A 27,716-nucleotide genomic window follows, 5' to 3' on the forward strand; every position below is an offset into this window, starting at 1 on the left:
AAAATGCACATATGACGGCCTTTCCGATACATTCGCAATATTGGCTGGAATACGCCGCTGCTTAGCCTGGGGCTTCTGATGAGAAAATGTAGTAAAATAACTCATTTTATATTATAACCTGGACATATATTTTGACAGGTTCACAATTGTGAATAAAGCAAGAAGTTTGAAACACCTGGCTCTTTATACGTCTTTACAAAACAATCACAAACCAACGACGACCTCAGCCAGGCCCTTGTTACTCGGAGCCAGAGATAATTCCCTCATCATCATCACCATCGTAATATAACCTGATGCCGTTTTCCTCACGTGCTTTCTGTCTCATGTCCTCGCTAGAGCATATCAGCAACTGCCAGCGAGCTGCATTGACTTCGCTACCACGCCAGTAGACGCCACCGTCTGGGCCAGAGCTTTGCAAGACATATGGATGCTCATATATTCCCGGATCCAGCCAAATTGTCGTGGGTTCCTTGTCACGGACAGCCGCATCCTCGCACTCAGAATTCGTTCGCATGAAGACGATGTCGATCCCCAGCTTCTTGGACTGCTTCTCTAGGTAGTCAACATAATAATTCCTGTTGGAATCCTTTGGCCAAGTATGAGTCTGTTCCTGACGTGCCTGGTCCCAAAGCTCCGCGCATGGCTTTGGCGCAAGTTCGTCCCAGAGCACCCTGTAATCGCCTGCAATACATGCCATTGCTACCTGCAGCTTCATATCCGGCCGGCGGTAAACAAGCTCCTTCAATGTCTCCGGCGCCGGGATCAACGGCCACCAGATCAAAGCAGGCATTTCAGGTTCGCTAGGACTAGGAGGAGGGATGTGCGAGAGGTCGTTAACCATAATGAAGCGCGCGAGGGCAGCGGTCTTAATGGCGTGCGGAGTAACCCGCTGAAGCCACCACCACTTCGCAAATGTGGTATTATGATAGATGCCCCGAATTACAGCTGACAATTCGTCGTGGAGCATGCTTGGGCGGCGCAGACGTACGTAGCGGTCCAGGTTTCCCTCGTAGGCTGCCATAAGGATTAACGGGTTCTTGTTGATAGTTGGCAGGTGAGAGAAAAGAGGCGTATAGAATAGGTCGATATGATTAGGGTCGAGTTCCTGGACTTCAGGGTTCTTAGACGACTTTTGATCAATGTTGTAGTCTTCTGTAATATTGAAGTAATGACTGCCCCATTTCTCATACTTATCGAGCCCAAAACGGATATCCAATGTTGATCGTACAGCCGTGTCGCCATTAATGAAGGCGGGAGAAGATGGGTTGTCGAGATTGTAAGACCGGGTGTAATCGTTTAGAATTGCGAAGCAGGCAGGTTGGCGCATAATAGTATTGAATATGACCCTAGAGCCTTGTCGACTGGAGTTTTCTCTGGCTTCCTCGGCAATAGAGACATCAGGCAGGAGACCCAGCTCATGATAGAGCGTATAATAGCCTGCAACTGCACATGCCCGACCGACCACATACCGCATATCAGGGTATCGCTTCGCCAGCTGGCGATAGGTCTCTTCGCTGGCCAAGTCGGGATACCAGATGCAGTATGGTTTATCGTCGTCAGAGATTATTTCCGGGACGATGTTGCTCATAATGAGCCGTGCATTACGCGCGCGAGCAAAGGCTCTGCTTTCAGAGTCCGCGCAAAGTTTCTGAACAGCACCTGATGTCGCAAACGCTTCGTTGTGCCGGATACCATGTATCACGCATACCGGGACCCAGCCACCAAGTTTGGATGGCAGGCGAAGGCCACGGAGTGCGTCCCGGTGGTCATCGCCTGGTGACGAGCGTTGTACCGAGAAGGCTAGCTCAGTCATGAACATACCCAACATGTTGATGTAACTCTTTTCCTTTGAATGAAGGAATAGCGCTCACTTATAACAGGCAGAAATCAAGATAATAGAAAGAAGACTGAGCCGGCTGATCCATCACAGAGGTTGAGACGAGTAGGCGATGGAAAAACACGCTACAATATATACCGCCGGTCACTGATATGAATACAAGATAGGTATTAAATTGCGACGTATTAGATACATTCATGAGTCTTAGGCTCGTCAAAAAGCTTGATTGACGTACTCGACGTGTGCCAAGCCGGTGTACGGCTACTTTGCATCACCGGAGCTAGGATGAAAGTGGACATATCGAAGCTTGTTGGTGCAAGTTGGTAATGTGTTTGCAGTTGGTCCCCCAATCCAATGTGTGAAGATTGAGGCCAAATTTATGAAGCATTTAGGTCCTAGCCAATAGGGTGGGACATATTGTCTCCTGTGGATCCAGTGCATGGGTTGAAGGCTTTGCCCATGTCAAACTACACTGTTGCGGCACCAACATCGTGGGGCACACGCCGCAAAGAAATATGTCAACGGCGCAAGATGACAAGACTTTGGTAAATCAGGTAAATTTTATGGTTCTTCTTTTTGGCCTCAAATTTGGTATCTGTGTGTCCCGAACGATGACAAAGGAGACTGCAAACTTTGACTCTGTGTTCACCTTTGGCCACCAAAGTACGACAGAATGGGTTGCCACCACATCGTTCTGAATAAGTTCCAAGACAGAGCTTGTATTACTTACTACACGCCACATTCTGAGAGCTTCTACCTTCCACTATCGAAACAACGGACATAGAGAAAGGCTTGATTGCCTTCGTTCCGTTGCGAAGTGGGCATCCATAACTATGGTTGAGGGGGTTTTCAGGTTAGAAGCGGGTCGCTAAGACAGCAACGATTCTGTAATCTGCTTCACAAAGGGGCAGTTACTTACTCAAAGTCACTCAAACTAGCGGGGATCTTCTAGCTTCATGAGGCTGTTGAAACACATGTACTAAAAAATTGCAAGGCATTTTCATGATTAGCTAGTAGAATTTTAGAAAGATGTATGTGCACGAAGTCTCGTCATCGAAGGAGGGCGTGGTAGTGACATATTCGAGAACACGTTTGTTCTGATGTCGCCATGCCTGGCTGAAATTGGTTGGTTGTGAGAACTACTAGAAATCCAGTCATGCTTGCTGTAGGAGGCCGACGGGCTGTGCATGCAGACCGAAACGACGTGGGGAGCGCGCAGCCACTGATTCAATCTCGACGAGCCTTCTGCATCAGAGCTGCACTTTCCGACCAAAACAGCAACTTTCTGATTGTTCCAACCGACGTTGGAACAGCCAGCACAATTGCATTTTGACTACCTAACGCGTTGGTCCAGTTAATCGTGTTAGGAATTGTGTCGAGCCAAGTTGAGGCAATGTCAACGAGATTTCTCTCAGAATATCCTTGAAACTATAAAAATCCGAAGAAAGTCCTTGTTTGTAACCACCTTGGGCAAATGAGGCGTTCATCAGTAGCCTGCCTACTTTTCGGCCCATGATTGCATTGAAGCCGTACGTGCGCATACGATATCTCAACAACAATAATGATAACCAACTCATATGTATATCATCGGTTTGTAAGAGTGCCTGGATTTGCGCGTGGAGAGTGGGGGGTAATCATGGCAAGCAGGCTGTACATGCAAAGATAGGACGACAAAGAGACCCCGCGCAGCCACTGACTTGGTCTCGGTTGGCCTCCTGCATGGGAGCTGCACCCACCGTTTGCGAGCCTGCTGCTTACCGGTTACACAAGACCTCATGGATCGCTGCAAATTGAAGCGAATAGAATAACTGATGGTTAGACAAAGCGCTCTCAATTTGGTAACTATACCCCGAGCGGGGCCCAACAAAAAATTCCCTCGTCGCTCCATTCATGTTCTTGCACTATATGCCAGCCTTGTAAGAAATCACGATGACTGTTATTAGGGCTGCTGGCATAGAGTGAGGATGGCGGTGATACAACAGGAAGCTCTCACTGTGCCTGTCATTCAATCTACTTTGTCCAAGTCCGTCACGCTCGGCGCTGGCCCTAATCCTGCAGACAGATCCCCTGCCGCACTGCGCCCTTCGGGTTCGTAAGAACTTCACAGCTGTCACTCCATGTGCCACTACACCCCACCTACGTTTCGTATAATCATACTCTTTTAGAAATTGATGTAAAACGTCCCGGTCTGCGCCCGAGTTTCTTACAGGCCCCTTTTGAAATCATTTATAAGTGCATCCTGCGTAGTTCAAGATGACGTTCCTAACCCAGTTCACCAGGCCATTGAGTGTGATGGAAGTACGTAGCGGGTGATTCGCGTTGCTAGCCTGTACTAAAGCAATGTGAGAGAAGCTCGGCTGTATACCGCGCTGTGGCTTTCTACCGGCCTAGCTATTATAAATCATGGTTTTTAATGCCTGTTGGGCGTTTAGTTGAAGCAAAGGCTCCATACTTTGGGTCTGATAGGCACATTGAAACGATGCAACTTGCACAATGTGTCATACAGCGAACCTAGAAAATCCAATCTGGTTTTTGGACTTTTGGACTTTATTCTACGACGAGAAAGTTATCTTGTACACCCCCATCTGCCTCACTTAGCATTATTTTATTACCTGCCTCAAACTACCACGATGTACGTACTTGAGCAGTCCCTCCCTGACTTGAAAAGATGCATCGCCAGGCACAGACATGCCGTCCCACACTCATGCATCAACTTCAATATCATTGGTATATAAGTCTTATCTGGCGCGAAAAATATGCGGGAGGCCATCTGAAGGCTTTTTCCATTTCCAAAACTTCCAAACGAGTTGCCCAGTGAACCCACGCGCACTAGTCAAGCCCAATCTACATCTTAACCACCACGAAGACCCAGAATGTATTTAATCATGTCCATTTCCCCAACTACAATTATCCTTTTCATCAAGCTTCAGATCATTTAATTAGCTTTGCACAATCCTGCTCTCTTTAGTCTACTTACTCCCGCCTTGGAAGGAACACTGCTCCATTATGGACTCTTCAACCAACAGCCAATTGCCTTGCCCACTGACCAATCTTTCACGCCTCCAAAGGATTGATCAGTTGCGTGAAAAGAATATTGGCACGTACCTGCCGCTGCCTCAACTTGTGGCAGTCGGAGATCAGAGTTCTGGGAAATCATCCCTATTAGAAACCTTGACGGGTATTCCTTTTCCTCGTGGCCAAGAACTCTGTACCCGATACGCAACCCAGATCACTCATCGTCGTGAAGAGCATTCATGCATTGAGATAAGCATCATTCCGGGGCCGCATACACTGCTTGAGGACAGAAACCAGTTGAAGTCATACCGTAGGCAGGTTCAAACGACCGCAGAGCTTCGCACCGGATTCGCCACCATTTTGGACGAGGGAAGTATTCTTCTACTGATGTTTCCAATACTTACTAACATTTTCTTACACAGGTTAATGCAGTGATGGATATCAAGACGAACAAGAACCCAACCGGCAAGAAGACATTTTCTGAAGACATCCTCAAGATCGAGAAGTGCGGCCCAAACGAGGATTACCTGACGATAATCGACGTACCCGGCATTTTCCGCATCACCACCGAGGGGGTTACTACCAACAAGGACAAGGATCTGGTTATAGAAATGGTGAAGAGGTATATCAGGGACGACCGAACTATAATCCTTGCTGTTCTACCCTGCAACGTCGACGTTGTCACTCAAGAAATCTTAGCTCTTGCAGAAGACAGCGACAAGACGGGAGAACGAACTCTCGGCATCTTGACCAAGCCAGACCTCCTGAAAGAACGCAGTGCCAAACTCTCCGTCTGCAATCTGGTTGAAGGAAAGCGAAAGCCCCTCAAACTTGGATATTATGTTGTACGAAACCGTGGTGGAGATGACGATGATGATGCCAATAACACTGCTTCCGCTCTGCACGAGCGAGAGGCCATATTCCGTGAAGCGCCCTGGAGCAGACTTCCGGAGGACAGGATTGGTGTTAACGCCCTCCGAGAACGGCTCGAAGACCTTCTTGGCCAGATCACCGACCGCGCCTTTCCTCAACTCCGAGCTGATACACGCAAGCAATTAGAAGCAGCTGAAAAGGAGCTCAATGAGCTTGGCCCACCTCGGCTGACGGAGCGTGAACAACAGTTGTATCTCACGGATATTGCAGGCAAATTCCAAAACCTGGTTCGAGCTGCCCTGGATGCTGACTACTCGGCGCATCCGGCATTTGGAAAGAATGAGCTCCGACTCATTACAGATGTCGTCAACATCACAGAACAATTTAACACAGATTTCGACAACCTGTCTCGTACCTACCTTTTTGAATCAGAGACAGAAGTATGGGCTGATCCATATGTGGAGGAACACATGCTACCCCATGTGTCTGAGTCGCCTCAATTACCTACTCCCGAGCCTGAATGGGACCACGACTCAAACAAGAGCAATATTTCCGAAGTCAGCGACATTGATATCCCCGATGTAAATATGTTCCCCGACCTGGACAAAATCGTCGTTTCAGAATGGTTTACAGAGCCACCTAAGCACGGCATTCTTGACTGGATTGAGTCCTTGCACCGGCGTTCACGCGGAGCTGAGCTTGGAACGTTTGGTCAAGGCATTCTTTCCAGTGTTTTCCGGGAGCAGTCAGCAAAATGGGGCTCTATGTCGAAGCAATACTTGAGCAAAATCATTCTCGTTGTTCACAGATTCGTCCTGACAACGTTGGAAGTTATTTGCACGGACGTCAAAGTGCGTGAAGAGATCTCTTCCGCCATATTGTGCGACCTTCTTGCAAAGTACGACACCGGAATGAGACGCGCAACCTTTTTAGTTGACGTGGAACGGAACCTGAAGCCATATACGCTAAATGAACAGTTCTACCACAATCACCAGAAGAGCCGCGGCACTCGAGTCAAAGAAACCCTGAAGATACATGCCGGGAAGGAAGCCAATCCTCAGTTGAGCAGCCGTTCTTTCAATCTGAATACTATTACAGCAGCAGTCATCGATATGAGCAATGTCACATATACCAGAGAAAATATCCACGATATTCTCGAGGCGTATTACCAAGTTGCCTGTAAACGGTTTGTCGATAATCTGTTCAGCCAAGCTGTTGACTATGAGCTTCTCTCCGGTCCTGATAGCCCTCTTCGGTTGTTTTGTGAGCAATGGGTTCTCCAATTAGACACTGAGAGGCTACTGTCTATAGCAGGGGAGTCTCGTCGAACAAGAGACCGCAGGCAGAGGTTAAATAAGAAAGTTCAGGATTTGGGGGAGGCTATGCAGATTCTTCGGTGAAGATATTACGCCTTTTGGAACGACTGTGTCTAGCGGGTACCTGGATTTAATTATGGTTAGATGAAATCGAGATCCCATCAGAGATGCCCAAGTGCGTATCTATTTCAACTTGTCAAAGCAATTCAAAGCAATTCATCCAAATCTAGCACCATCTCGAAATCTGCCTTTCCTTTCCAGCAAACGAAGGAAGCCATGGAAAAGTTTCCACGCAGTTACATGTGTCTTGCTTTGCTGACTATCAATGTTTGGATGATTTAGAAACCCATGACAATTGTCTCTAAAATAATGCTTCTTCTCGTCCCTAAATGTGGCGAAATTTCGACTGCTTTGTTCTGAAGAACTTGCTTGCGTTTCCAATTTCCACCTCTTCCTCCTTAAACCATAGCTTCAGCTGTTCCAAAACCTTCAGTAAGCGCCGTGTTCCGGTCTTCTTCTCCACCGTTGTATTAACTATTTCCACTTTCAATGCAATTGTTTCAATTGGTATAATTCATAATGTTGCTATATTCTTTTTGGCTGCCTAGTTGTGTCAGATTCTCAGTGGGGATTCCCGGTTGGTCGGCGTATGTAGTGGGCTAAGATTAAGAGATGCAAATCGCTCGCTAGAAGTGAGCGAAATGGCAGATTTGAATGAAAATCACAGCCTATACCGAATCACTACTAAGTGCCCCAAGATCGTTGACAACATCAATCCTAGCATGACCGTATCTGACAGGCTGCTTCGTAATCCTATAGCGGTCTCTATCCCGGGGTCCCGAAAGAATGTATTGCAAATGTCGCTTTGGATTGTGTTTAGCTTTTTGTTTGTAAGGATATCTGCGATGTAATGACTGATAAAAACTAAGCAAAAACGGAAATACAAATATTACCTTTCCTTTGAATATAAATCAGAGGCACACGACACAAGAAATAAAGCCCAAAATAACACACGTCTCCAAGAATTTACCCTCGACGGCAACGCCCGTCATTCTTATGGCGCGTAAAGTTGTCCCTCCGCGTGAAGCGGTTTCCACAATCTGGACACGTAACCCCTTCATCCTCAACCCCAAATCTCTCCATCTGAGGCCGGTGAACAGACCTGATATGGCGCTCTATTCCTCTGTAATCAGGGGCCGCATAATTGCAGTCTTCGTCTGGGCAACTCTGAGGCCTATTATGATTTCTCATATGCCTCCTGAATCTCAATGTCAGGTTACTCTCTTGTCATAGGAGACGGATGGAAGCTTACGTGAGTTCACTTGGAATCCTGAAACTTTGTGGGGGATCGCATTCCGTACATACATGCCCCGCCTGGGAGGCCTGCTGCTGGGACGAGCCGTAGTTATTTTGAGGATTGACATCATACTGGGTTTGAGAACCGACATCGTGCTGGGTGTGGGGATCGACATCGTAATAGACTTGGTTGATAACAGAGGGTGGGCCAGCAGCAAAACCAGCATCGTCCGGTAGAGAAGGCATAACAATTTGATGCGGATCCCAGAAATTCTCTTCTTCCGGGAAATAATTCGAGCCACTTTCGTGAAACAATGTTGCACCACTGGAAACCTACTGTTCAGGGCGCACCGTTTCCGATAAGGCTGTAGTTGGGTCATAGAAAGGTCCAGTGGTGCTGGGGCCTGCTGTTGCGTAATTATATGATAGATTACCTGAGTCGAAATTCCAAAGTCCTGAGGCGTCAATTGTATACTGTTCCGGTTCGGGGTATTCCCATCCAGTATCATAATCATAGTCAGAGTAGTTGTGGTTAGGGTCGGTCCGTCGAGACTGGCGTGACATGTTGTGGTTTGGGACTGGTCAGCTATGTCGTACGGATACAGAAAGTCCCTGAACACCTAGTAATCGGTTAAACTCGGACCGGGCCATTTCTCAGTATATGGGGCTTAAACTTGCCTCTTAAAATCCACTGTGCATATGAGTTCTCACTCACAAAGAGCACCCCTATTGATTGTTGTCCTATGTAGTCCTCCAGCGATGGGTGCTCCGCAGGTTGTAGCCGATCAGCGCTAGCTCTGAACACTAGACAGAAGGTCTGTTATGGCTAAATAGTAGTGGCGATCAACAGGGGTTGCGGCCAACTGGTTGCGATGGTGCAATACTAAAGAGCCATTTGTCTGGATTTGATTTAATTTGGACTGGAAAAGAATGGAGCAGAATGATAATGAAAGGAAGGTTTTCCTCCCCTCTTATACTTTTCGTTGTACCTTATTGTAGTATTAAGAACTTCTTTTTCCACTTTTCTTATCTTCTCCTCAACTTTCACAGTCCATAACTGGCTACAGCTGAGCCACGAATGCCATTGTTTTACCAAGATTTCATATCAGCCAATTTGAAATTCGGAGATCGATTGGACTGGTCTAGGACGATATGCGCAAAAGGTCGCACAAACTGGAGTACCTTATCTTATGGAGGGTCGAATTCGGTTTGTTCCCATGGCACGCAAGGCGGAAAGCCTCGATGGCTAACTTGGCTCCTTAGTCATATCAACACCCGATCGCCAACTTCAACTTCGATTCTTCGAAACTTTAGATACTTGTTCACTCTTCTTTCTATTTCCATGCATAATTGCTCTTTTACATTATGCAGTGATGCCCAACGGACCAAGATTTATCATTTTAAGGCCTCAATATGTCTGACGGTGTGCTTCGTCATTCCTTTCTCCCCGGCATGAGTATTGTGCAGCCGGCTCCCTCCTAAACGTACTAGACTATGGCCGCCAACTTCTGCCCGTATATCCGACATACCGTAAGATGCCTGACGGGGTGCCTTGCCATTCTCCTCAATAACAATATTGCGTAGCCTGCTTGTCCCAAGGGAATAGACCGTGGCCGCCAGCATTGGCGGCGATGCTTCACATCTCAACCAACGGCGTCACCTGATTGCGCATATGTGGGTCTCTGTCCTCCAATATTTGGTGAGAAGTGGCTTGCATGCATCTCACGCAAAAGCGGTGTCAGACCACTCCTTGATTGGTTGACAGTGATGATCTTGCCCTGCGCGACCAACAGGCTTCGCAACATCGTTTTTCGCAGAAGCGTGCGCAAATTCGTTTCATTTGGTGATCCGATGCGTTTCTGGTCATGGACTTGGGGTTTTTCTGAAAATCTGAGAAGAGTGTAGACTCAAAGCACCGCGTTGAGGAGAGCCTCATGAGTATTCCAATTGACTCTTCATTATAAATAGAGTATTCTGCCCCGAGTTTTACCACTTACAACTTCACAAACTCGTTTATTCATCCATACTTTCTTATTGCAAAGATTCCGACTACCCTGCGCAACATTTCACCTTCAGGCACGACCTTCAAACTCAACGACCATGGCAAACCCCACAATGCTCACTCCCGTCAAGCCAGACCCGCAAAGGCTCTTTTTTGAGCCAGTTGTCCTTGAGTATGCCCTGCAAAAGTCCTGTCGACTTCATCCCGATACCTTCCGGGAATCATCAGAAATGGAGTTCGATGCGCTGTCGTCGCCGATGCAAGCCTTCCATTGCTTTGTGAATAAGCTAGCCCAGGTGTGCGATAATCAACGGGGAGGCAAAACGGTTACTTCATTTGTAATTCTTGATAGCCCCCAAGGCCCTGAGTATGTCTTTGGATCAAATGACAGAGGCATTGATGAGTTGGCGGAGGCCCAGGAGTTCACAACGTCTCTTCTCAATCTTGTCGGGAATGTTCCGCCTGGGCTGGGGAAGAAGCCCCTTACCAAGAAGATTCTATGGAACATCTTGTGGTTCAACAAGAGCCGGATCAGAATGTATCTGGACAAACTTTGCGACTTTCTCGACGAATGTATTAAGGATTCGGATCGACGGCAAACCCCTGTATCAGACTCCATCCCGCCTGCTTCGCCCACTCGTTCCGACCAGGATGTCAGGTCTGAACTGGAAAGGCTTAAGACCAAGACTGAATTCCCGAGAAATGTGGTATGCGATGGAAGCAAAAACAAGTGTAAGTAAACTTTCTAGGATTGCTTTTTCTCACGGTTCATATTGCTAATGTGTCACGGTGAAAAGTTCTCAGTGATTGTGAGACGCTAATCAAAGCCATACACGCAACAAAGGGCAACGCCATCGACCTAGCTATCATGAAAAATGCCAAAGATGGAGGTCCAACGAGTTCGGAACCCTGGTGCGAGTTGCGACACTACCTTGGGCGTCTTTTATCCTTCCGCCAGGCAGCAAATGCTATTGTAGCAGCAGCGGGGCTTTTCCCGCAATTGTTCCACGATTTCAAGGTCGTTTCAATCCCATCGAGCACTCCCATCGCCAAACCCTTCCCAAAATCCTCGCTCAGCGCCGCTTCCATCATTAACAATATGATTGTTGACGATGAAGAGCGTGCATTCTACCTCTTCCATGTTCAAGAAATGCAGAAGTTTGGGCTGGACGACCACATTCAGGGGCAAATCAGCAAACGCACTTTCAAGCCATACGTGCATGCCGAAGTCCTTTTGCACGATTATCTTCTGCACAGAGACGATGATCATCCTCTGAAGTACTGGAAGGACTGGAAATATATTGGCAGTAGCAAGCCTACTTGCAGACTCTGCCATTACTACTTCGGTGCCCATCCCGACCGGGTACAGGTACGCAAATCGCACCTGAATTTCTACCCCAACTGGTGTCTCCCACGCGTTCACGGGACTACTCCTGATGCAAAGAGTCTGCATCTTTTGGAGAAGCTCACGGAGAGCATCCGGGATGACGCGAAAAAGACTCTCGAGGAAAAGCTTCCGCAAGGGAAGAATCACGACTCCAACACCTACTCCACATTTCCGGACAACCTTCGCAGTGATTTCATCGTGAGCGACATCGCATCCGAGCAATCTTTGGTTCTTTTTGACCCTAATCGTGAAGTTTACGGAAGGTTTGCAGCGTCGGACAAGCACGAATCCAGCGTTGTCACCGTTGTTGATCTGGAAAAGGGCGACTACGAGGACGGCTCTAGTGTTATGAGCGATGTCGATCATGAAACTAGCGACGGCGAGGATGATTCCAGCGTTATTGAAGATGTTGATCCAGAGACCAGCGATGACGAGGACGGTGGCGTCTTTGTGGATGCGGTATGTTTTTTCGAGACAGGTGAAGCACTTCGAGGAGGACAGTGTGGTCTCAATCCTTTCACCCATGGATTTTAACACAAACTGGCACAATGTTGGTAAGTTGCAAAGCAGAGAAACTTGAGGGTCGGCGAGAACAGGGAGGCGAGACAGATTGACAATTGTGAAGTGCCACTGTTCATCCTCTACGAGAACTTTATGTATTTATTTCCTGTCATTTAGCTAATCTTCTGGTGTAATTCATGTTCCCGTTATGATTGTTTCGTTTCTGTTTGCGGCAGTTTGTTTGAATTCGCCCTCGAAAACCTAGTTGCCATACGGTAGGCCTAGACCAACGACATAAACAAGCAAGAAGCACAAGCATGATACCTACGACCCTCGCCCGCATTCTAGTTATCTTTTAAGTATCATAGTCAAGCAAACAAATCAATTTTTTTCGGTATCACTAAACACGACACCAACCAAGACATCAACAATGTATACTAGGCTGGTTTGTTAACGACCATGATTTGGTTGTAATAGCATACAAGACAAATTGGATGGCGCGGCATTCTAGCAAGTCAGTGGGTGTGAGGTGGGTACGGTAAGCATTCGTCAACTGCACAACTTTGAGCAGTGAGGATTGAGGTGAACGAATAAAGGTGTATGTAGACTTTGATCTTTGATGGCATCTTTTCGTCCCCCACCATCCCCCACCAGCCCTATCATATGAGCACGAAATGCTGCCCTCCATATGCCCAACATAATAGCAAAGAGGCGAAACCTTATCCAGACTGGCGTCCTGCACGGGGACCTTGAGACACCAGGGCACCACACACTAGGGCGGGTAGCTTTGATCATGTTGTGCACCCCCGCTGGTAAGAATTGCCTCTTCTGGGATTTGGGGAGGGGTGATTGGGCTCCGGCCATCCAGTATATAAATACCCATACACTACTACGGATATGTACGGCCCATATCTGCGCCACCCACATAGGAGTGGGACATGGACCCTCTCAGTGTTTTATTTATCTTTTTTTATTCATGCCAGGAACATCCATCCACTCGTTACGCACGCTTCTGTCTGTATTCCACACGGCATAGCATCACATCGTTCGAAGTCCCAAAACATTTGCATTCGAGTTGCAGGTAGGTAGACACTGGACAAAACTGAATCATCATTCTGTCACTTTTGCTCGTCATCCTCTTCTGCTTCATTTCTACTTCCGTTACCCAACACCAACGACTAGCTGGGATTACGTACACAGCCCACATGGCGAGAGCTGCTCAATGCCCACCACGGCGAGCGAGCCCGGGACATCATTGGCTCCATTCTGCCAGGCCCCTCTCTTCAACTCTTGCCGGATAGAGGGGCCGTCATTAGGGCGATCCCAAGTCCAGCTCGACGTCATCACCAAGAGCGACACCACCAGCCCCAACATCAGGAGGAAGCACAGGTTGAACGAGAAACTAACCCAGCACATCTGCAGTGAATAGAGTGAATAGACGACACCTCGCAACATCCGGGCGGTACAAACGTGGTAAAGAGGGAACGAGCATCGAGAGAGTAGCATGGCAGAGCAGCGGCGGACTTTCTTCGCCGACATGCGACGGAGGTGTTTTCGACAGAGATCGGCTGATACGCCATCAAACGGCACAAGTCTATGCCGGCTTCCGTGACTGTCCCGGTGTTTGCTGAGCACCTCCGCCAGCCCGCCTAGAGAGGAAGGCATTGCCTCTAGTCAGGTTGTCCAGCGCCGTGGGCTTGGCTGCTGAGCAGCGGCTACTTTTCTCCACCCATGTCCTCATAGTCAGTCACTTGACACGTCTTCGGGATGGAGGCAGAAAACCTGCACGCTAGTCTCCGTAGCAGAGCTCCACGAAATGAGGCCAAGGCCTCGTAACAGACAGCACGTGGTCCGTACTTTGGCCTCGCGTGTCGTAGTCTCAGAGCACTGCGCCAGCGACGTGTATGAAAAACTTGCCTTACATGTGTGTGGGGAGGGACAGCACATCGGCTAGCCGCATAATGCCTGTCGGTTTGGGGAGGTGGAGCAACGAAACCGACATCGCGAGGGCGCGGCGGGTTGGAGGACTCACTTGTTTGCTTGCACTTGTTTGCTTGGTCCGCCACGTTTCTTCCTCTTCATATGTCGCATTTCTCATGGTTTCATCTCTTGTAACAACTCTCCCACTCTGCGGCATCTTTCTGGTCTTGCACAACCGCCCCTCGGCTTCTACGTTTCTGTTTCTCCCTCGGACGAGCTCTTCATCTTCCACTCCTTAACCATCGCTGCGGGAAGGCACTCGGCCGGCTGCCACTCTGGTTTGGCGTACCCCACGAAATCAACCAAGTACTTCATCTCGGCGCCATTCCCCCCCTTTTCGACGGTGCCCCTCTTCTTCCGCGTCTTCCTCTCGCCCATGATCCGGCAGACCGTAAACGGCCCCAGAAGCGGGTCGAGGCCCAGCAGGCGAGTCCGATGGCTCCGCCCGTTCGGGGCCCAATACTTGACGACCACTTCCCGGCACGTCTCCCAGATCTGATCCTCTGGTTCCCACGTGGGCTCCCCGTCGAGCCAGCGCCCGCCCCATTGCACCAGGACATGAACGGAGCCGTCTTCGTCGAGCCTGTGGCGTAGGATCTTGTGGACCGGGTATTCGCTCACGTCGTCCTCCTCTCCCTCATCTTCTTGCATGGCCTGGTCTTGATCGGAAACGGCCTGTGTCTCGTGCTGAATGTCGTGCTCCGCCAGTACATCGCCGTTCGTCCCCTCCAACTCCTCTTCCACTTTGATCGCCTGGTCCTCTTCAGTTTCGACGAGGGTCTCAAGCGTGTCGTCTCGGTCCAGCATTGCGTCGTCTGGCTCCGGCAGCCCATTATCTTCCTCCAGCATTACATCGTCTTGCTCCGGTAGCACATTATTATCTTGCTCCAGTCCTGTATTATCTTGCTCTGGCAGCTCCTCGGCTTGCTCTGTCGACTCCTCGGCTTGCTCTGGCAGCTCATTGTCTTGCTCCTGCAGCACGTTCTCTGGCTCCGGCAGCACGTCGGCCCTCACCCCATGTTGTTCCTCCTCCTCTTTGACGACCAGGTCGGGTTCGGTCTCGACCTGAGTCTCGTGCCCATCCTCTTGCTCCAGCCGTACAATGTCGCTCCTCGCCCGCCGGGGCTCCTCGTCCTGCGTCTCGGCGTCATCCGCCGGGCGGTCGTCGGTGCTAGCCAATTGCGGCGAGTCCAGCGGCTGCGAGTGCCCCTCCTCGTTGCGTCTCCTCCGTTTCCGTTTCGTAACCTGGGAGCGAGTCCTTTTCAATCCTTGGAGAGGGGAACCCGGCAGGGGCTGGCTCTGGGCAAGATCAGATCGACGGGGCGTAGCGGCGAAGATGGAGGGGTTGGGGGAGGAGGCAAAGGAAGTACGGCGGCTGCCATCTCCCAGGATGCTCTGTCGTCTGCAAAGGCGAGAAAAATAGGCCGTCAGTATGGCCGCATCTCGAACAATCGAATCATCCTGACTTTGGAGGTGCAAAAAAAAAAACCGAAAAAAATCTTACCTGACAGGGGTGTCGGTTTCGGAGCCCTGTGAAGCCCACAAACAGCGATTGAAATCGGCGTCGAGCCTTCGAAAAACGCCCGCGTCCACCGTTTGCCGTCTACTCGAGGCGAAGCCCCGAGAGCCGCGGCGATGCGACGAGGAGCGCCATTGCGGCGCGGAGCCCAGGCGCACGAGGAGCCCGTCGTCGACGTGGATGTCCCGCCTGCTCGGGGTGACCAGACTCGGGCTCGGGCAGGCCTGTGTCGCGGCGGAGGCGGCAGCGACTGGGGAGCAGAGAGGGAGAAACGGATTGAGACTCGACCTGGGGCGGCGAAAAGGAGCGGTCGCGCCTGCGGTCTCGTCTACTTTCATCCCCGCGGGAAGATCTGGCGATGCAATGCAAAGTGAAGCGATGCGATGCGATGCGCCGGGCAAAATTGGCCCCTGCACGCCACACTCTAATGAGTGACATATGGCTGACATAAGCCCCCGGGGGCGGGCTACGCACCGCTTCCGGGTGGGTCTCGGTGGGTCTCGGGGGCCGCCCCGTAATCCCCTTCCCCGGCATGGCGGAGAGGCTGCGATGGTGGGCCGGTTGGTTGCGGCATTTCTCGGAGGCGTACTTGGCAGCGCTGGTTTTGGTGGACATGCCGGATTCCACAATTACCGTTTTGCCCTTATAATAATTCGGTAGTTGGTCCAAGATGGGTTGAGTTTGACATCATTCAGCTAGTTAGAAGCAATATTGGTTTTAATCATCAGCAAAAGTTTCCTGGCATGGGTTGCTGAGACAATGTGGTGGCAAACGAGTGTACGTAGATTTAAGGGGGGTTGAAGAAATGGAGCCTAAAAAAAGAAAGGTTACTCCAAGTCAAACGTGTCTCGGTACTGATCAGCAAAAGGGATGAATAAGCTTCATCATAAGGAATGAGTCGAAGCATGAATGTTTGATCTTGCAAAGTGCAAGCACTTGTAGAACGCTCCAGGTAGGCACTGTGGCTGGGGCACATTCTTGGGTCACAGTTACAGGGAGTGCCAAGCCTCAGGGAGAACGATCACGCCCATTCAAATTCCCACATAAGCATTTTTTTCAAGTCAGCCTGCCAACCCAGCTGCCGTTAGGCTGTTTTCATCACCTGTGGCATCTTCCGCAGTCCCCTTGATTCATTGTATTTTCCGAGGGTCTTTCTGTTTCCTGGCTACACTTTTGTGTCAGTACTTCGACTGTGTAAGCCTTAGATTAACAATGAGTATAGTGGGGATATTTAATACATAAATAACGACTTGAAAAGTAACATATGATTATTCAGGTTTAGATTGTGATGTTGGACTTGGGATTTTGTGTAGATATAATCATTTTGCTCCTTTTTTTCTCTGATTCATGTCATCTGTTTGGATGGCGTTGCTGAGGAATTTTGTGTCTCTAATAAACAGTTTAGATGCGCCTTGAAACATGTTAAAATAAATAAAAATAAATAAAAATGTTTCAGCCACTTCCAGTAACTGGTGAGATCTGGTCCCGTGGATGTGGTTCACAGTCGAATGGCAACGCCTCTAGGTTTTTGACTCAATTGTTATTGATCCTCATCTCCCTAGAATCCCCCCCACGCTTACTTATATCGCAACATCCCAAAACAAAACGCATTGCAAGCATTTTACGTTGTTCTGCGTTGATGTTCAATACTTTATCCCAGCAAACCACCACTTATGAAAGGTTGGTGCGTTATTTGTTCAACCATGAAGTGGCAATCTCTTCTCTTGGCGCTTCTAGTACGATTCGGCGAGACTGTTGTTGTGCAGCCGCCCGGCGATGGTAACGATCTAGCATCGACTCTATGTTTTACATATATATCGGTCTACCTGGAACCTGTGCAAACCAAGGCTGCCGACCCACATACAACCGACATATTTGTCGACTCAAATTCAGGACCTCCCCCAGCAGCTACATCCCTCTCCAGTCGTTCAACGTCGCTTCTGTCTAGGGGTGGATCAAGAACAACACCAAGACCAACCTCTTCGAGGTTCACAGCAACTCCAAGATCTACTACTTCATCCCTCACCGGGGCAACTGCTTCAACGCCCACCCCCAATGACTTTCAGTCAATCATATTTTATGTGTTTCCTGCTGGCGGTAGTAAGCGAGACCTAGAGAAGAGGGATCTAGTTGGCTTCCTTAACTACAACACGGCCACCGATCGCCAGAGCTGTGACCAAGCGACTGTGTTTAATTTAAACGCAGGGCAGCTCCTGGATGCGCGGGTTCCTATTCACTACACACCCGGCGAAACCTACAAAGTACTCCGCGCCGCATCATCACGCCCAGCCAACGCCATTACCACGACATTTTCAAACGTGGGAGGCACGCTCCAGTTTTCGAACCCTTCCCTTCCAGGCGGCCGAGCAAACTTCTGCCAAGATTCTCGTGGACAAGTTTACATCACATTCACATCGACGCCAGCCGACTGCCAGCTCGCTCAGCTTGTAGTCTATAAAGGCAAGATATTTCTCTATCTCCACAACACTTCAAATACTAGGAATGGATTCTAATGTTTTAAACAGCCGAGCAATGCGTCAACGGGCAGATTGTCGGTGCTACTTTGCCAACCTTGCCTAGCACGCAGACAACTCAGCCCTCCGTCGGCTCCAGTTCTCTACCAGCCCTGACAGAACAGACTTCTGGAGACCCGGAAACGCTAACCAGCTCGAGGGCATTTCTCACCAACGCGACCTCTGATGGGTTCGCCTTACCAGGCAGGACCAGAGCAGCAACCACTTCAACGCCACTAAACCGTATCTTGAGCTCTACCACCACCGGTCCAGCTGTCAGCTCATCTCCATCAACTTCCACTCCAAAGACTCAGACCGCGACCACAAATACCATACCTGAACCAGCATGCTCATCGCAAGCTGTCGGCTCATTCATACCATCTCGAAATGTTGATATAGACAGGAACTCTGGTGATCGGCTCAACGCCGTCTCCGAAGTCTCGCTCAACTACGCCGAGGTTCCTGGCAATCGTGTGATGCAAGTCGAGCTGATGGGATCGAAGAAGTTTGTCGTTCTTGAGTACGCGGCGCAGATCACCAGCGTGGCTTGTAAGAATGACACCTCCCCACCTGAGCTGACAGCAGTCTTCACCGATGCTTCTTCTGCCTCCAGGGTTTCCGGGTCGTGGGCAGTTGGAGGAGTGGTTCTCATCACGAACACGGCTGGCTGCAACCTAAACACAGCGAGAGGCTTCTGGGAGGTCGTTAGTTTCCGGCAAATCCGGTTCGGCTCTGGAATTTCCGTCACATTTATTGTCAATGAACGGCGTATTTTCGATGTTGCGAGCCAAATCAACTTGGTGTACGGGACAGCCGATGCTTCTGGTGCCAAGTCCTTTACGTCCACAGCAAGGGGCGCGGCTTCAATCCCAGCCGCCCCAGCACAAACTTGTAGTACTACAACTGCATTTTCTTCAACCGCCAGTTCTACCTCTGCCGCACCCACAACATCCTTGCCTGCATCAATACCGTCCGATGGCAATCGGCCCCTCCCAGAGACACTGGAAGATCTGACACCTGCGGCTAGAGAGCTCTACGACTATCTGCTGGCCAATATCAAAATCGTCGACGGGAACATTGACTACTTCGTTCCTCCGCAAAAAGGCCACGAGATTCCCGTCAAACCATACGACCCCAACGATCTCGGCGACCAGCAGGCCATCGAGGATGAGTTCGCAGCAGCCGGCCTGGACAAGCCGTCCGTCTTGCTCGCCAAGGCGGCCGATGGCTTAGCAAAGGCTGCGGAAAACGTGTGCGTGTCGGAGCCTGCGGCGACTAAGCGGGAGCTGCTTCAGCCGTACCTCCAGACACGTAGAGAGCGTTTTGTGAAGGCGCGGGCTCGACGCTTCGGGGATTGGCTCAGCTCGAAACTAAAAGCCCGAAAGGAAGACGACGGTTGGGACATTGCTTGCGCTGATACTATGACCGAGCTTGTTGGTCTCCTTCCCGGCGGTAAGGCTTTGGAACTGGTTTGTGCCGGAAAGTCCATCTACGACAACCGCGATGCCATCAAATGTCTTTTCGGCGGCTGCAAGACAACAACCGTAGTAGTCACGAAAACAATGACTTACGACTTCAACTACTCGTGGACCATAACATTCCCGACCATCTCCCAGTGGCTGACGAGGACGGGACCCAACAAGGTGCTGTCATGTGTCAACTGCGCCTTCTCAGTCACCTCTATTTCCTTCATCGGCAAGATCATCGTCGTCATCACGGACGGAAACCTCGAAATCAGGCAAGCAGACGTGACCCCCGGGATCTCCGGGACGGCCTACATGATCGCCCGACTCGAAGCCGATGGTCCATACAGCGGCAGCTGGAGTCACAACTACAAGAACACGGATCTCGGTCCGATCCAGATGGACGGCGCGTTCAGGATCAACCCCACTGTGATCTACGGCATCGGCATCGACTTCTCCACCGACTCCAAGGTTGACGTTACTGGTGGCGCCAAATTCTCGTGGGGCAGTTCAGACGCAACCATCAACATCCTGCAGAGACGGTTGTCGAGCCAAAGGAACTGGCAGCCCGATGTACAGTTCACGCTTCCATCGTTCAAGCAGGGCTCGGCGGTCGTCCTCTACCCCTACATGAGATGGGTAGTCAAGATCACAGTCAGCATCTACGGCATGGTGAATCTTGAGCCGTCGCTCACAACGCAGGCTGTTGTTGGGATCGACTCCTCGTACTCTTTCACACGGACCGCCTTCTGTGCTGCGAACAACCTGGCCGTCAACACCTTTTTCTACAGCTACAGTTCGGTGGCCTTTGGAGACGGCGGCAGTAGTGCTGTGCTCTACAAGGGCCAAAGGGCTAGTGTGAGGCAATGCTTTGCGGTTCCAGGCATAACGCCGTCTCCCGACGAAATCGACGCTCTCAGGGCATACCCTGGCGAATACTGCACTAGATACATTAACTACCGACCACCCACGACCTTTACCTATACGACACAAACTTCCTATGTACCTAGCACCACGACAGAGGACGTCACGGTACAAGTCACGACGACGACGACAATATACGAGATTAAGACCACAAAATACGACACCTACAAGACAAGAACGTTCTCCGAAACCACCACAACGGTCACCGCCAACGATAAAACGGCGCAATTTTCCTACCAGAACTACAGAAGGGGGTTGGAGGAGCCGATGCCAACCGCGACCGCTGCCGTGGCCAAGCGGCAAGACACGCCCCCCTTGGTCGCAAATTGGGATGCCACAAAGATTTCCTTCGCATGCAAGCAGATCGCGACGGGGACAGTGACTCTCACCTACACCACGAGCACGACCGTGACCTCGGGGGTGGTCACTGCCACCCACACGATCACGGAAAACCTAAACGGTCCCTTGGTCACTCGAACCAACACGATCACGAGCACCAGATTCTTGGGAATCAAAACCGTCGCGCCCCCCGGCAGCGTGGCCACCGAGACGGTGTGCCCGCCGTCATCGGTCAACACATGCTTCAAGATCAAGGTCCACGGCTGCCCCTGGGTCGAGGACAAGTATATCCGGTATTCTCGGTTCGGTGGTTTCCAACCCGAATCCTTTTATGGCACGGACTACGTTTTCTACTTGACCACAACGGGACGTCTAATTGGTTACATCCCCGGTGGCCCTTCGTTGGTGCTGGGGACTTCGTACCCGTTCGTGAATCCAAATTATTGGGGTGAGGTCTACATGAGGGATGTGAGTCAGCCAGCGAACGGCTACCAGTACGCAACTTGCACAAAGGATACGGACCCGTGCTCAAAAGGGCTCACCTGCTCAATAATCGATGCAGGAGGCGTGGAACGAGTGGGCATGTCTTTGCAGGTTCCTGATTTCGCGCCCTACTCCAATTTTGATGACGGCACGAGCAGTAACTCCTTCCGTCCAGCTTGGTTCAAGCTTCCCGACACGGCTTATTACAAGTGGCTGCCGTTTACCATGACCTATGAAGATGTGCCCTGCCCTTGTTAGGGTTCGAAATGACCGGTTCACTTCATTGCCCTTGTCGGCTCGAAGTCCGCGCTCCTTGGGGGGGGGGATGGGGATGGGGGGGATATAGCCATCAGGCCAGCATTGCCGGCTGCGACGCCGGGCTCGTGCTTCGATGTAATTTATGCTGCTCTCATACTTAAATGGGTTGAGGCGATAGGGCGGCCAACTTACTCAGCGAGTCTTTTCTTTCTATTTTCCTTTTGTTGATAATCGGGTTCGAAGCAAGCGTAGTTTACAAGTCAGACGGGGAAATAGACTCTGGCGCAAGCGGCATCGTTCAGGGGATGATCAAGAATCAAACTGCAACAAAAGCAAACATATACAATAGAGACAGCGACTTTTTGTTCATTCAGTTTCCCTTGTCTTTTAGAGCCCCTGGTCGGGGACAATTCCTTCTAACATGGGTCCCTGATCAAACCCTTTTTCAGAAACCGTCCGTTCTTGTCACCCTAACCAACGTCATTACCACAGGGACACAACTTTGAAGCCGTCTCTCTCGGCCTAGCTGCCTATTTAACAGTCTCGAGATCATAAGCACGATCAATAGGGGTTTTTTTTTTTTCGTCTTCAAGACTTGTAGGCAGCTTAGACTAGGAACTCATGTTCAGCTTTATAGGTTGTGGTGTTGTACTTGTCTGCGCACCGCGACTCCTTCAGAGTCATCATTTACCTGCTCGGAAACCTTTATTATTATACCGTCTCATTGAAAATAACTTTTGTTTTTAGAAACTGTGTCCAAGATTTTTTTTTGCCGTATTTAGGTTCAGGGGCAAGTGGAGGGTGGCGGGTGAGGTGGCTGGCAAGACGGCATGCACCAACTCTAGTCCCATATCCATCTTTGTGACAGAGATTGTTTTATCTAGGTCAGTTTTCTTTCCTCGAACAAGACTAAATATATAGATCTATGAAATGAAGCGTCGGAAGCTTGCATGAAGAGGGAGAAGGTTCATCTCCTAATGAAAAGAACTTCTGGCTAACATCTCATCGCATTTCAAATTGATAGATCCATAGCCTCTGCCACAAATTTTTATGTTTTTATGCCATTATACAAGTCCAGAAATACACATTTGTGGTTCGCATAAATTAAATGGGCACTTATTATTGGCTATGTGGACCATTATGTGGGTATGTTTTACTACACCAGACGCGGAATATTGGATGCATAAATAGCAATTCTGCTGATTAAGCTTTGCCTGTTAGCTATAAGCACAACTCCTGTTATTGGCGAAGTTAGAGTAGCTGTGTCAGTTTGCTACTTTGCACTAGTAAATTGGCACTATATAGTAACAATGACTAGGTGGGATACTAACATATCCAGCCTGTGCGAGAGGCATATCTGGCGTAGTCAGATAACTTTCCTTGATAACAAGCAGGCCACCATGGTGCAGATTCATTTCCCCGATGTGGATTCACGTACTGAAGCTGACCTGACGTACCCTCAGCCCCTATGGTCACCTTGGCTCAACAACAATGAGGCGATTTCAATCTATCATGACTAAGTTAGACCCCGGGATTTTCAACAAACCAAGTCACGTCGCAGTCCGCCCACTGTCAATGCCGTCATGCTTCGGCGCGTGTTCGGCTCCATCGCCATAGCTCACAGTTCCGCCTTAAACCAATTCATCTAATGCACAGAACTGCCAGATTTTATCTCCTCGTCTTTCTTTATTCACATTTACGCTTTGCCTACTCTCAATCCTACAGTCTCTTAACTATATGCAGCACTAACTAGTCCCTAACTACGGCAGCATCATCAACATACCTCCAATGACCCATTGCTGACACGTCCAACAATCATGGTCAACAGACAGGGTTATAAATGTCAGTCATGCGAGGAAGCTAGTAGTTGACTACATCTACAAAAGTCACTTGCGCAGTCCAAACGCCCTGCAGATCTGGCTAACCTTCTTCATGACCTTGCTCACAACACGTATCCACCATTGAGGGGCGACCGGTTGCTGATTCAGCGTGTCAAAACCCGGGCCGGGCGCCGCCCCGGACCGAACCCGCAAAGCCCCCACGTGCCGGTCCGTGACGGTTTTGCGCGCCCTCTCATAGCCGGACAGAGAAGTCCTTAGCTGTTCAACATCCGCCTGCTTCAACGCTTTGTCTTCGGCTAGAATCCGCTGATGGATGAGTATGAGATGCCGAGTTTCAAGGATGAGGCCGCAGTCGGCACACGAAGGGTACAGCCGTCGCTCATCGCCAGAGAAGTCTTGGCAGAGAACATGGTCTTCACTCCCGGTATGGACGCCACACAACCCATACGTATGATTGAACTTTGCTATCCAAGTCGTGCGAGCGCACGACTTCTCTCCGGTGACGAGACAGGGGTCCACCAGGGTGCAGCCCCGGTGCGCGGGGTCGGCGATATCCCAAGACCCGTCGGCCTTGCACTTCTCGAGGTGGCTACCTGTAGGCAGCCCATCCAGAACTTCAAAGGAACCGAGAATATGGGCTTCTGGTCCAAAATGGGTTGATTCGGCAGTCTTTTCGCCGGGGATGGAGTGAGCAAGATGGTCCACTTCGGGGAGATGTGCAGGCAATGACATATTGATTGTAGGAAGCCCTTCTTGGTCTGCGAGCTATTAGCAACCACCCCACAGTATTTTGCACATAAATTGGGTACGGTTGAACGAACAATACTGATATGTGAATGATGGCAAGGTTGAGTGTGAGACTTGTCGAAAAGGACAGATACTGAAACTGATATGCTCATTAAAACACCTCTGGTACCTGCCGTAGACGAGGTGTGCTTTTATAGACAAGCTCTGAGCGCAGATAAGGGACGTTTCTTTTCTCTACACTGCTCTCTCTTTCCTCTATGCTGCCCTCTTTCTCTGTCGTCATTCGTCTTATCTCCCTCTCCATTGCTCACAACTCATTTTCACGGGTTTCAGCCGCGAAGTGGGGGAGAGCATGTAGCAATTCCTCCTCTACAAGCTATGATGTTCCACGTATCGTGGGGCTGTTCGAATGGACGCCAAATACCACGCGTCTTCCTGGTCAGAGGCGGCCCCAAGGCAGCCTCCTGCAGGCAGGGACAATATATTGCACAAGGTTCGCCCGAGGAGAGTAAGCTTGTGTTTGCCTCCGTTGGTTCCGAACATCTTGGCGCGGTACGGCGGCAAGATAAGCAAGCAGTTTCTCACGACGCGATGCCGTACCACGCCCGCGGCTGCGTCGGCCATCATTTAATTGGGAGGCGAGGCGCTTGGCACGAACATCGACATCGCAATCAAAGCTGCTACTGGCGCAAGAAAAAGAGGAGGCGTGCGGGGGACGCATCCCGTGTGACCACATTGTAAGGCTCTCTCTCTCCAGCTGCCGAGTCGCTTCTCCTTTCTGCTGCATGAAATGGGAAGAGCTGGTGTTGCGTCCCACTCGAATCCCCAAGGCTCGGATATTAACGCATCGAGATTGGGTTGGGACTCGCGTGGGCCTCCGCAGGGCTGCCCACTGCCGGCCTCGACCACGAGCCGTATTCCGCTTCCACGCTTCCGGCCAGGTATCATCGCGTCGGTTGTTTGTTAGTTTGTTATGCTTCCGTGGGGCCAATCATCCCTGAATACTGGGACTTGCAGCTGACACCCCTGTAACCTGCATCCTCAGTTAAGACCCCCTCCGGAGATAATTCCGACTCCCCGACGCTGCAAGATGGGGGGCTGCAACGTGGCGAGGTCGTGAGAAAGGCACCATCAAGACAGGACACGTCGATGAACAGGGTGAGTAGACATGCCAGCTACGTAACTTTCAAGACTTGTTTATACCGATGTGGGTTTTTGTTAATACTCTCATTGTTGGCAAAAGTCTCGACGGAGTCTCCACAATGGTATTGCAGTTCTGGTCTCGATTTATCCAGTTGATGAGTAAACAAGTATTGTACTACAAGAGCTGGGGAGCAAAGTATTTTTGAAAATTGTAATCTATCAACCGGCAGCTTCTACTCTCCAATCCCCAATATGTGGCCCCGCATGCAGAGAATATCAAGATTCTACACACCTCTGGCGGCTGATTAATCTCCTGCTCCCTCGCAAGTATCAACCAGCCAGAACATGCATATCTTATGTGCTTGCAGCCGAACGCCAATAAAGACCTTTCCCCGTCCACAAATCCGAGACCAGAGGGCACCAGGTGCATCCCTCTGAGTCCCAGTATGTCTCATACCAAGGTCAACCCGCCAATTGCCCCCCACCCCTAGGCAAGCCACCCTGATGTTGCGCACAAGCTAACAGTGGTGCCAACTCAGACAAATTTCCGGTGCCCAAGTTTGCAATTGTGCCATTGGTCTCCTACTGAAATCATAGCTTGGATTCCCGAGCCCAAAGGCCGCTGATGGACCACGAGGATTCGGTGGCGGCGCTTCATCATTATTACCCGCAACCGACCGCCTCCCCTGCAACAGCCAGCCGTTTGGCGCGCATCGCCTCCCATTGTCTGGCGACTTGCAGATTGTTGTCGACGCCTTTTAAAGGATGCTGTATACGCCAAGGATTGGCAGCAAATCAGCGGTGGGATGAGAGCCGACCATTTTGTCTCCACCACCCACACCATTTCTACAGTCTTCCTCCATCGTTGCAGGTTCGTATCGTCGACTTGTTTATACCATTCTCCTGCACAGGTGGTTGGGCCTCCCTTTATCGACTCCCTAGTAGCGCCCCCTGGCTGTGGCCTGACACATCTATATATGTCTGTCAGCCCGAACTCTGTCTCCCTTCATCAATGCTTGCTCTCATTCGAAAACTGGCAGAAAACACTTCAGGGACGTACTTGATTTCCTGTTCTTTTCTCGGCCATGTATTCAATCTCTGGCTCGGCAAAAAAGCGGCTTGTGCATTTGTGCTCACTTTACTCTCATTCACACTAGGTATGCAGCTCATTCTCGGCCTCCATCTTGGCTTTTTAGTCGTTTTCCACCCGTCCGCAGAGCTGTGACGGTCACCGTAGCACACAAACATAACAGGCTTGACGCTAGATCATTATTGATTTCCCTGATAGCGATTCCAGTTCAAGTTGAAACGTAAGAATAACCGACCCGCTTCTATTTCTATAAGTAGCCGATAGAGGCTCTGGCAGTGTGCTGGTCGAGGGAAGTGTTGGTCGCTGTCTGTCAGTAACGTGACGAGACGTGACGTGCAGTTGGAATAAACCTCACGATGCTAGCGCTAACCTCCGATGACCGGGGGCCTCGCCTAGCGTGAGACAACGATGCCCCAATTACTACCAGCCAGTATCCCAAAAGAGGGCATTTGCATGACTCGCCAGACTCAATGTGTGCGATCACAGCCCGCCCACAAAGGTCCCCGTTATGCACGTCACTCTAGCGTGGCAGCCTTGTTAAAATCAAGCAAGGGTAGTTAATTACGTAGCTGGGCCGAGCAACCAAGATGCTGTCGTCGGGGTGAAGAGCTGACTAGAAAGAGGCAGTTCGTGCCTTTGCATCAGTCTCGGTCGGTCCACCTACCTTTGCCGTAAGACGCTGTTGGCCAATGCGAATGTCGTCACTGACTACGCGTCAAGAGAACCACTATAAACCAACGCTAAAACGACTGGTTAGAAGACCTGGAGGTGTCGGTATACTGCATAGACCTTTCCGGTCTGCTCCTGTGGGTCGGTTCTTGTTGTCGAAGCAGCTGTTGTCGAGCTGTATGGGAAGGAGACTAGACCTGCCCAGCAGTGAGGCCCGCACAGCTGCTTGACGGGGGTTTTTCGCGCGGGGTGTTTGGTATTAGGTCCGACGCTTGTGAATGGCATCAAATGAGATATTGTGACATGTATGTGGGAATAACGCCATAATGACCCTCGGTTAGAGATTGCTACCAGTAGGGAGCCCACCGGAGCTAATGAGCTTGTAATCACCACTGCCGATACTAAAGCCAAGTCTCAGCCCAGCATTGTTGCTAGCCAAGAGTAGAATGATAAGCGGATGAAAGGACGGGAGAATGAGGATGACCAAAAGTGCCACACCGTGTATATTGACGACATTCGC

General features: G+C 50.2%; 6 protein-coding genes across 6 annotated transcripts; 3 read left to right on the forward strand and 3 right to left on the reverse strand.

Annotated features, from left to right (window-relative positions):
- Positions 1 to 238: 238 nt before the first annotated feature.
- Positions 239 to 1,828, reverse strand: EsH8_VII_000104 (uncharacterized protein; the record flags this gene model as incomplete). The annotated part of the gene is made up of 1 exon (XM_083270237.1): positions 239 to 1,828. One exon carries the CDS (start codon positions 1,826 to 1,828, stop codon positions 239 to 241), a length of 1,590 nt encoding a protein of 529 aa, XP_083127794.1.
- Positions 1,829 to 5,286: 3,458 nt separating this feature from the next.
- EsH8_VII_000105 (dynamin family protein) lies at positions 5,287 to 7,125 on the forward strand (the record flags this gene model as incomplete). The annotated part of the gene is made up of 1 exon (XM_083270238.1): positions 5,287 to 7,125. One exon carries the CDS (start codon positions 5,287 to 5,289, stop codon positions 7,123 to 7,125), a length of 1,839 nt encoding a protein of 612 aa, XP_083127795.1.
- Positions 7,126 to 10,437: 3,312 nt separating this feature from the next.
- Positions 10,438 to 13,656, forward strand: EsH8_VII_000106 (nucleic acid/nucleotide deaminase domain-containing protein; the record flags this gene model as incomplete). Its single annotated transcript, XM_083270239.1, has 3 exons — positions 10,438 to 11,071; positions 11,137 to 12,185; positions 13,501 to 13,656. 3 exons carry the CDS (start codon positions 10,438 to 10,440, stop codon positions 13,654 to 13,656), a joined length of 1,839 nt encoding a protein of 612 aa, XP_083127796.1.
- A 740-nt stretch (positions 13,657 to 14,396) lies between these two features.
- On the reverse strand, positions 14,397 to 16,260 carry EsH8_VII_000107 (chromo domain-containing protein; the record flags this gene model as incomplete). The annotated part of the gene is made up of 3 exons (XM_083270240.1): positions 14,397 to 15,609; positions 15,712 to 15,950; positions 16,201 to 16,260. The coding sequence occupies 3 exons, from the start codon at positions 16,258 to 16,260 to the stop codon at positions 14,397 to 14,399; spliced, it is 1,512 nt and encodes a 503-aa protein (XP_083127797.1).
- Positions 16,261 to 17,173: 913 nt separating this feature from the next.
- EsH8_VII_000108 (uncharacterized protein) lies at positions 17,174 to 21,706 on the forward strand (the record flags this gene model as incomplete). The annotated part of the gene is made up of 2 exons (XM_083270241.1): positions 17,174 to 17,198; positions 18,252 to 21,706. 2 exons carry the CDS (start codon positions 17,174 to 17,176, stop codon positions 21,704 to 21,706), a joined length of 3,480 nt encoding a protein of 1,159 aa, XP_083127798.1.
- A 1,886-nt stretch (positions 21,707 to 23,592) lies between these two features.
- EsH8_VII_000109 (uncharacterized protein) lies at positions 23,593 to 24,279 on the reverse strand (the record flags this gene model as incomplete). Its single annotated transcript, XM_083270242.1, has 1 exon — positions 23,593 to 24,279. The coding sequence occupies one exon, from the start codon at positions 24,277 to 24,279 to the stop codon at positions 23,593 to 23,595; it is 687 nt and encodes a 228-aa protein (XP_083127799.1).
- Positions 24,280 to 27,716: the final 3,437 nt, after the last annotated feature.

Source organism: Colletotrichum jinshuiense, chromosome 7, assembly GCF_051148585.1.
Source record: "Colletotrichum jinshuiense chromosome 7, complete sequence".
Classification (NCBI taxonomy): domain Eukaryota; kingdom Fungi; phylum Ascomycota; class Sordariomycetes; order Glomerellales; family Glomerellaceae; genus Colletotrichum; species Colletotrichum jinshuiense.